Below are 10,203 nucleotides of genomic sequence, written 5' to 3'. Positions count from 1 at the left end.
ACAAGTCCCTTCATGCCTGTGCCCCCCAGTACTTATCCGACCTCCTCCGCCCACATGCTCCTCCTCGGAACCTGCAGTTTTCAGACTCAGGCCTGCTTTCCACCCCCTGCGAACCTTTTAGTGTGGCAGCCCCACCCTCTGGAACTCTCTCCCTGCGGTGATCCGCAACATCCCCACCCTGGACGCCTTTAAAACGGCCCTCAAGTCCACCTGTTCGCCAAGGCCTTCGGCCCCTAGTTCTGTTGTTGTTCTTGTTTGTCTGACTGTTTGTCTGACTGTTTTTGTTATTTTCCTGTATCTCTGTAAAGCAACCTTGGGTCCCCTGAAAGGCGCTATATAAATTCAAGTTATTATTATTATTATTATTATTATTATAAAACGTTCTAGTTGTAAAACATATTTTTTTAGGGGGGCGGGGGTTTCACACACATCATGGAGGACATCTTCAATAAATAAAATAAAATAAAACATTTAAAAAAATAATCTTCAGAGTGTGATCTGACAGATCTATCACTCTGGGGAGAGACTAAAGGGAGCTCTCTGACCAGTCTCCCACTGACAGCCTGACTACACTTAACCCTAACCCTAACCTTAACCTTAGCCCTAACCCTAATCCTAACCAAATGTAACCAATTTGGAAATTCAACATCAGTTTGCTGTCTCTCTTTCTCTTCAGATCTGAGGATGTGGGTGTGGATGGGCGTGGTCTGTCTGTGCCAATGTGTCATTGGTCAGTTGACGGAGGCCAAGGTGAAAGGAGCTCCGCCTCGTTTGATCTGCAGTGTTCCGGGGTTGCCAGGGACACCAGGCAAGCCAGGGCCCAATGGATCCCCGGGGGCAGACGGACACGTAGGGGTCCCGGGGAGAGACGGGAGAGATGGCAGGAAGGGCGAGGGAGGAGTGAAGGGCGAAGCAGGTGCAGACCATATATAATCACTTTATAACACCTCATACAATAAATGTATAACATGTCCACCAACATCCACAAACATGCACTCAGACATTGACTGCAGATTGGTGACAATTGTATTAGAATCAAGCATGCATATTCACGTCACCAAATTTGATTTGAATCATTAAGCACCCATTCTTTGAGTGGATGTTTGTATCTTGGGTATTTTCAACGTGCAGCCTACGCTTATAGATGGTTTTGTTCATAAAGAGACATAAAGAGGCTAAAGTGATTGATGTATAAGACAAATGGGCCCCTCCAGTGATCTCTGTAATGGTGTTTATCAATCATAGTCAAACAACAGTTTGTCAGTGATAAGTAGTCATATTTCACGCAGGAGGCCATGAGACAGCTAAAGTTATGTGAAGTGTGGTTAAAATCAAAACTGTATCTGTTTTTTTGCTACAGTACAGTATGTATCCAAGTTAACCCAGACGTACTTTTGTGGGGGGTTCATTGATCTTTGGCCTGGCCTCTCCTGTTTTGGAATCATTCAGAAAGATACATTTCATATGGGGAAAAGCATCCACGAACAGAATCAAGTTTATTGTTACATCCCATTATCCCATTATCCCATTATAAGTATAAGAGGGTAAAAATCTTAGGCTTCAGTTCCTTGACATTGCAGTAACAAGAGAAAAAAGATGGCAATAGACAGGAGACAATTGAGCAATATAATAAAAGAAATAATAGAAATAACATGAGTATTGCACTTAGGTATACTGCCTATATTACACACTATAGTGTGCGTGGAGTGTTCTTAAGGGTAAATAGTCACTAGTCCTTAGTAGGCTTGTTCATAAGCCTGATAGCTTTTGTTTAGCCTCCGGGTTTTGGCCCTTGTGCGGCAGCAGCTGGGGTCTTTGATAATCCTCTGGGCTTTGCTGACATATCGTTTGTCGTATATTCCTTGGATGGAGGGAAGCTCACATCTAGTAATGCTCTCGGCTGTCCGCACCACCCTCTGCAGTGCTTTGTGGTTGAGGGCAGTACAGTTTCCATGCCAGTCAGTGATGCACCTAGTCAGGATGCTCTCAGTTGTGCCCCTGTAGAAGGTCAGTAGGATCTGACCCCAGGCTGAACTTCTTCAGCTGCCTGAGATGAAAGAGCCGGCGCTGTTTGATATGAACTTGCTGTCGAGCCTGAACAGTGAAATATTTGGGAGAACAAAGGGACATCGTTGCCTGCCATCGTTGTCGATGTTAGTGTCGTCCAAGTGAAACATGGCATAGCTTTTCTTGTGTTACAAATCTGACTTAAATGGAATAGATTTGTTTGGGTCACTGTTTGGGTCACATCTACACCATTGGGGGGTAGTGGTGGTCTAGTGGATAGTGAGTTGGACTTGGGATCGGAAGGTTGTGAGTTCAAATCCCGCCTGAAGCCACACCACTACTAGTGTGCCCTTGGGTAAGGCACTTAGCCCTCAGTTACTCCAGGGGGAATGTCCCTGTAATTCGTAATTGTAAGTTGCTTTGGATAAAGGCGTCTGCTAAATGGCAAAATTAATTAATTAATTACACCAAATACCCCATAATGTCATAATAACTTGTTGAATGTTGAATGAAAAGCTGAAATGCCTTTATGCAATAAGTATTCACCCCCTATGTTCACACTCTTAAAATATGTTGGGGCATTTTGTGTCGATGAGCGATTTATTTGTTTCATTAAATCTATTTTAAAGTCAGGTTGTAACCTGAATGCACAGGCATTCTTTCCATTCAGTCCTCACCCCAGGAACGCTATATGGCTTGTGCTGCTTCGGGGGGATAATTACAGTACAGCCACCCTCACAAGCTCCACTACATTGTGATGTAGCAAGTGGAGCCCTGTCAAACAGTATTTATGGCTGGGCTCCAAAGGTAACATAATGAAATCATGACTGTCTAAAGGCATTGTGTTCCTGTTCACTAATCCTTAAATGATAGGGTTTCATGCGCACAGGGAAAATTCGTACTTGTGACAAATAGGTTAACAATTCAGGCGAAAAGTGATACCCTGTAATAACGGTTACCTGCATCGATGGTGAAACTAGAGTTGGAGGTAATCACACACCCTTATATGAGATCTCGCTCTGTTTCAGGGTTAAAGGGGAGGGTTGGCCCGACTGGTAAGCCTGGTGCGCGGGGTGACCGCGGCCCCAGGGGGAAGAGAGGTCCTGGGGGAGAGGGTGGAGTCCTGGGCCCGTCTGGACGACCCGGGCCCCACGGGGAGAAAGGGGACATGGGCCAGCGAGGGCTGCGGGGGACGGCAGGCATCTGCAGGTGTGGCAGTCTGGTCCCCAAATCAGCCTTCTCCGTGGGGATCACCAGTAGCTATCCCGCGGAGAAGGTGCCGATCAAGTTCAATAAGGTCCTCTTCAACGAGGGCGACCATTACAACACACAGACAGGCAAGTTCGTCTGTGCATACCCGGGCATCTACTACTTCTCCTATGACATTACACTGGCCAACAAGCACCTGGCCATCGGGTTGGTGCAGAACGGCGTATATCGCATCAAAACCTTTGACGCAAACACAGGAAACCATGATGTGGCATCTGGGTCCACAGTGATGTCCCTGAACCCAGAGGACGAGGTGTGGCTGGAGATCTTCTTCAAAGACCAAAATGGTTTGTTTGCTGACCCAGGGTGGGCGGACAGCTTGTTCTCTGGGTTTCTGCTCTATGCAGACACAAACTACCTGGACTCACTTGCAGAGGACTATGCATAGCTCCTTACCACTCTCAAGACATCTTCAGCCTCTACACTATACTGTATGTGTGTGTGTGTGTGTGTGTGTGTGTGTGTGTGTGTTTATATTTGACAATAATATATATTTGTAAAGATTAAATACCATTTATATGTATATGTATATGTATATGTATATACAGAACCCTGTGTATGTAATGGGACAGTGAAGCATTTTTTCTTATTTTGGCTCTCAAGATTCAAGATGTTTATTTGTCACTCCGGTTATACAAGCACAATCGTGTGAGATACTTTTGCTGGGGGGGCTCCACCTAGGGTGCATAAATACATTTAATAAATAATCTAGTAATAACCTAACCTAATAACATAGAATATAATAACTAAATATAAGAGGCAAAGGAATTATTTTATTTTAAAAAAAAGAGATAAAACCATCGAATTCTATATGTTCAAGGTAAGAAAACAATTTTACATTTACATATGGATATGAAATCAAACAATTACTATGAGGTTGAAGTAGAGGTTCTCAGCTTTTATTTTATGGTATTTGTGTAATATTAGTTTCACAAACGTTTTTATACATAGTCACCCTATTTCAGGGCACCGAAGTAAGTAGATTCATATAAAGTCCAAATGAAGCACTCATGTTTAGTATTTGGTGGACAATCCTTTGCATGCAATAAATGTCTTAAGTTTGTGATCCATTGGCCCCACCAGATGCTGGGTATCTTCTCTGGTGATGCTCTGCCAGCCCTGTACTGCAGCCATCAGATGTTTATTTTGAGGTGTTTAATTGCCTAAAATCTTATCAGAAATGAATGTTAAATTGGATTTAAATCAGAACATTGACTTGGCCAGTCAAAACCTTTCCACCTACTCCCACTTCCACGTAGTTGCTATAGCAGCATGTTTGAGGTCCTTGTCTGACTGTATGATGAAGCATGATCCAATGAATTTGAAGACATTTGTTTGCAGTCGAGCAGACAAGATGTTTTTGTACACTGCAGAATACATTCTGCTGCTGCTATCAGCAGCTACGTTATCAATTAAGACAAGTTAAGATAACTTTCCACTTGCAATGACTCTGGTAGATGGTAATATGTACTGTATCTTATCTGTCCACAAGACCTTTTTCCAGACCTATGCTCTGATTGTTTTTTTCTGATATTTCAGCCTCATAGCTTCCCTGATTTTCGTTGATGTCTCTTTGGTCCTCTTGTTGACAGATACCAATAGCAGACAGATACCAATAGCAGACTCCAAAGTCAATACTAGACATTGACAGCACTGTTATGCCTGCACAAATGATGTGACGGAACACAGAAACACTTGTCAAGTCAATTGTCCCATCACATAGTGTTATCTCACCATTCAAAAAGATTTCTGAATGGTGAAACCAATATGTATACATAAATACAGCCATTACTTACACAAGGCACTGTATTTCACAGTGGGCAATCTGTAATGTACATAAATGTAGTTTTTTGTAAATAAATGTACCTATTATCTTCCAAGTCATTTGAAAACATTCATTGTGTTTCATGAAGAGACTGGTGCTATTTTGTCACAACCTGTCAGTTCCATTGTGAGGTCAGTTCCAATTTGTTTCCTGCTATTTATTATTCCTGCTACTTTATTATCTATTCAAAACCTACAGATTAGTATGGAGCTGTTTGCATATAAACATGGAAATGGTACCCTCAATGTGGTGTGTGTGTGTCTGCTGATACTAATCAGTGAGGCTTTGGGGACATACTATTGCAAAACACAAAGTAAAATGTGATGTAAGAAAATAAAATAATAAAAGAGAATGAGAAAGAGAGTTGTTTCTGCTTGTTTCTGGAGAGTGTTACTTTGAACTATGCAGAGTTAAAGCCTTTTTTGGATCGAAACTGGTGGGAACGTGAGCCCTTGCCAAATTGATTTGCCAAAAATCTCGAACATAACACTACAAGATTGGAATATTATTAAAACAATACGAGTGAGTATTATATTTTAACCCATTGACAACTCACCAGACTACCGTTGCAGTTTGACTCTCCTGACATGCTTGGTAGGTTACATCTGTACATGTGGCTCACTCTGTGTGTGAGAGCTGGCCATATTCTAACATTTATGTCTGAGAGACTGAGAAATGTAATATTCCAAAACACATGTATTTCAAGCGCTTTGAGTTGCCTTTCATGTACGAAAGGCGCTATATAAATAAAGCTTTACTTACTTACTTACTTACTTACTTACAGGTGAGGTGCAGTGATAGTTAACCAATGGCAGCTAAACCTGTGGCTCACCAAAAAAAGAATGTGCACTAGTCTTGAGGGTCTGATATAATGGTACACAATCATAATAACATTAAACATTAACATTACTGGAATGCCAGTGCCAATTTGAACCTGTACCCAAGAATTGTACTCCTTGTATCTGTATGTCGATGTAACAAAAGCAATTCTGATTCTGATAAATAAACATGTATTTGTCTTTCATGGTGTCTCTGGTGAAGGCCTGCCTAGACCTGATAAGGATTTTTTTTTAAATAACTTTCACTAAGTATTGCAGTCTACACAACAGTCTGAACCATGTAAGATAGCCATACATGTCCCGTATTGGATATCGTATGGATATCCAATAATCACTCGCGTAGTAAAGCCAGAAAGGGATGGGCAAAAACTATTTGAGATAAAGCTCACAGTATTCGACAACGGAGGCTAGGCATCCCGGACACCGTAGAATGTTGTAACGCCACCATTGCCTGATGATTGACAAACCTTTGGCCGAATGGAAAAGCCGACATTGTCTGGGCGGGAACATGACACCGTTAGGATACACTAATGCGCTTTTCAAGGTTGACCGAGGGGTAGTTGATCTCGTTACTAAGCAGCAGCGATAGCGGTACATCTGTTGCATGGTCCCGTTGCTGACAGACAGGGAGATATTAATCACATTTTAAATTGTCCAATGCTTTCCGGTATGTAATAGCCACCGCAGTTGTTATGTTTGGAACAATATACAAACCTAACATTTTCATGTGTACGGTTTAATACTGTGTTTTTATGATATACTTTAACTACTGTGTTTTAAAAAAAACACAAAAAATAAATAAAATGTCCAATGTCAAAAGCTTTTGCTCTAACGTCAGGTTTTGTCTGTTCACCTTTTCCAAGGGGATGCATTAGTGTTTATTATGTGTTCCATTATCTATTAGGCTACAATGTATCATTGCTGAGTGAACGCTCGGACGGACAGAGCGTGTTCATCATGGATACTTACTGATACAACCAAACAACAAAGCGTTTGAAGTCACATTGATCACTGACTATGGCCTCTTCAAGGTACAGTATTTGTCCAATTGTTCGACTACATGTTTTAAAGGTTAACTTGGCCTTTACATTCATGTCAGTGGTGTGTTTCGTTCATGTTTTCTTCTAGAGTAGACGTTTGTTTCAATTGTTACCACCTCTGTTTGTAGCGGGGTTCGGGAAAAGCTGCGAATAAAACGCGATCTTCGGGAAAAACTGCGAAAGAAAGGACGGGCGTTGCAAGAGTCCCTGCAGGCCAAAGTCACAGATGATGTGGACACCCAGGTAAAGTCTAAATACATATTTCATCTTAGAACGGCAGTTTCATTGATTTCTTTACAGAGAGAATTTAGAGTGCCTCACACAATTGCACATTGTGGAACGGAAGGCTGATGAGAGCCATTGTTGCCATTTCTGAAGTGATGATTGATGCACTATCACTGTAGAGTCACACACATGGACATGTAAACTATGGGGCAACAGAGGGAGAGGAAGACAGAGGAAGTCTATGCCTTGACAAGACTTGACAAGACTCAACAACATAAAAGAGGTTCACTTAACACACACACACTCGCAGACACACACACACACACACACACACACACACACACACACACACACACACACACACACACACACACACACACTCCAAGCCCAATACTAACATACTTATACACTGCTGCGCTCTGTGTCTAAGTGCTGTGATCTACCTGGTAGGCTCTGGTCCCCAAAGACAAGGAGCTGAGTAAGGATAGAGGACAAATCATGGAGGTTGGTGTTTTTCTCCATAGCCTCCCTCTACGCTGTACTATAGCCTAGCCCTAGCCTGTCATTGTCTTGTGTGCCATAGCCGCTCTCTCTGCTCCCTCTAAGCTGTACTGTTGCTGACTCCAGTCCCCTGTGCTGCACCAAGTCAGAGACATGTGCAGACTGCTCCTCTTTCCTTTGTAGAGTGATTAGGCTCTGTGCTGTATGATAGTTTATGAACGTCTCTCCTCTCCTTGTTCTTCTGTCCTATCGCCTTCTGTCCTGTCTTCTTCTCTCCTATTGCCTTCTCTCCTATCACCTTCTGTTCTATCTCCTTCTCATATCCTTGCACTGTTTCTTCTGGCACTTACTTTCTACCTGCCACAGCGTGCAAAGAGCTACAAAGAGCTCCATATTAAGTTTAAAAGTGCCGAAATATGTGAATACATCCACAGTCAACCAAAACCAAATTGAATAGAAGACGATATGTGTGTGTGGGGGGCTTTTATTGACTGTTCATATACAAGGTTGTGTATTTGATTCAAACGTGTGTGTTTGTTTTGCATTAGGAGCTGACTGGTGAGGAAGAGCCAGGAGAGAGACTGAAACGCACCCTGAGGTCCAACAGACTGAGTAGAAGGAAACAGGTACTGGTCTCTATGCTGATTATTAGCCAAATTCATATCCCTTTGTCAGTGTGATCCTTAATACTAGTGTCAAGACTTTGAGATGTTAACTACCGGTAACCGTTAATACATTTTGTGTAATTACATAGGCTGATTTGTATTTTTGTGGTTAGAGAAAACATAGGTTTGATCAAAGATTTGACCTTCTGTGCATGTTGTGCAATTCTAATTTCGACATCATTTTTAACAGTTTGCCGACCTCATTCAACTTTCTCTCTCTCATTCTTCTTGCATGTACTGCCTGTCTGCCTTTTTATGAGACAAATTTGCAGATATAACGTCTTAAAATACATTAATACGTCTGTCTTAGCTAGCGAGTTTGTTAGCTTTTCTGTTGTGGATGTGGCCTGTCAGTGTATAATAATTTACAAGCTGGAAAGTTTGAGGAGCTCTTACCAGCTGCCCCATGATACAACGTTGCAATGTTTGCCGAGCCTCCTGGATTGGTAAAATGTTAAAATGTTTGCCGATATGTTTCTCTCCCCTCGCAACAAATGATTAGCCCAGACATGCAGAAAAGTCTTTGAATTCAGTAAGATATTATGAAAGACTGGGTGGGGCAAGATGTCATCTTAGCTTCAGCACTGAGGTAAACAAACAGTAGTCAACACCCAGGTAAACAGACAGTAGTCAACACTGAGGTAACCAGACAGCAGAGTGCCTCCACATGATCCTAAAGCCAGCTGACTACCCACCCGCCTACCAGCGCATGCATTTGCATTTTTTGTTTCAAGTTTAATTATCATTATATATTATGTATTGTATATCATTATATATTATTAATATATGCAAACAGGTATACAATGTAACGAAATACTTGGGGCAGAGCAGCTCCTCTTTTACTTGTTTTTCTTTTAAGTGTGTAACAACTGGTGAATGTGGGTCGGTTAGTTGAAAGCAAAAAGAACAGAAATGTGATTCCCTAGTCAGGCTTCTGTCTTTCTCTCCATCACTGACATGACATGTTTGTTGTTGTTCCATTCCTTTGGTCCTTGCCCTCTCTAAGCTGCTGGAGGACGTGTCTGCAGCAGACGAGACAGTAGTGGAGATCTCTGCCGCTCAGCACGTCAGTCCTGAAGATGATGATGATGATGATGATTATGATGAGGAACCAGGGGTGTCCAGACCATCCACTGTCTCCCAGAGAGGTGAGACTGTCTTCACCTCCTCTTTTCACTTGACGCTCTCCCTCTCTGCCTCCCAGTGTTCCTGTTGTCTCATAAGGACTTTGCCTTGCAGGACTGCCCCCCCTGCCCCAGCGCACGCCCAGCTCCAGCCACTCTGAAAGCTCTGTGAGACAGAGAATGAGAGACAAGCTGAAGGCAGCCAGGGTAAACTCTCCCACTTCCTTCTACCCATCTTTCATTTTAGTGTTTCCTATGCATAAAGGTTCATTTGGCAAAAAAGTGTCCTCCTCAAAAGTGTTGAGACGAATCTCTCTATGAAATGTCATGAACTTGCCTCATTTGATTAAAAAAACAAAAACATTTCTGTACCATACTCTTGTATCTGATGCCTATGCTTCTAGGTAAAGTATCCTAACTGAAGACGTGATATGGGTGGTTAAAGATAGGTTTAAGAAATGTCCCTTAAAAATGGATTGTGTCTCATTTTCACCAGTCCAAAGCTGAGAGCCTTCTGCAGCAGGAGGTCTCCCAGGCGCCGGCCAGTCGGCTGCAGGGCCTCCGAGACCCAGACACTCTCACCAGGTTTGACAGAGAGGTAAGGGCTTACTCCCTGGGCCGCCACACCCTACATTCCCTTCAATGTCTGTGTGCATAGTCCACAACACACATCTCTGCAGGACATCATAGTCTACTACACACCTCTGC

At 42.6% G+C, this 10,203-nt stretch overlaps 2 protein-coding genes across 2 annotated transcripts in view; both read left to right on the top strand.

Annotated features, from left to right (window-relative positions):
* Nucleotides 1-684: 684 nt before the first annotated feature.
* c1qtnf7 (C1q and TNF related 7) lies at nucleotides 685-3,664 on the top strand (the record flags this gene model as incomplete). Its single annotated transcript, XM_080550501.1, has 2 exons — nucleotides 685-916; nucleotides 3,036-3,664. 2 exons carry the CDS (start codon nucleotides 685-687, stop codon nucleotides 3,662-3,664), a joined length of 861 nt encoding a protein of 286 aa, XP_080406627.1.
* A 2,858-nt stretch (nucleotides 3,665-6,522) lies between these two features.
* The window catches only part of cc2d2a (coiled-coil and C2 domain containing 2A), a 44,106-nt gene continuing 40,425 nt past the window's right edge, over nucleotides 6,523-10,203 (top strand). Inside the window, exons 1-8 of the mRNA XM_080540021.1 lie at nucleotides 6,523-6,607; nucleotides 6,845-6,971; nucleotides 7,109-7,223; nucleotides 7,656-7,709; nucleotides 8,255-8,332; nucleotides 9,378-9,519; nucleotides 9,611-9,702; nucleotides 9,992-10,093. Coding sequence (XP_080396147.1) covers nucleotides 6,958-6,971; nucleotides 7,109-7,223; nucleotides 7,656-7,709; nucleotides 8,255-8,332; nucleotides 9,378-9,519; nucleotides 9,611-9,702; nucleotides 9,992-10,093 — 597 coding nt within the window. The 5' untranslated portion in view covers nucleotides 6,523-6,607; nucleotides 6,845-6,957. The remainder of the gene's footprint in view (nucleotides 6,608-6,844; nucleotides 6,972-7,108; nucleotides 7,224-7,655; nucleotides 7,710-8,254; nucleotides 8,333-9,377; nucleotides 9,520-9,610; nucleotides 9,703-9,991; nucleotides 10,094-10,203) is intronic.

The sequence above is a fragment of the Nansenia antarctica genome (assembly GCF_963989245.1).
Source record: "Nansenia antarctica genome assembly, chromosome: 1".
Taxonomy (NCBI): Eukaryota; Metazoa; Chordata; class Actinopteri; order Argentiniformes; family Microstomatidae; genus Nansenia; species Nansenia antarctica.
Note: the sequence above shows the minus strand (reverse complement) of the source record. Positions and strands in the feature narration are given on the sequence as shown.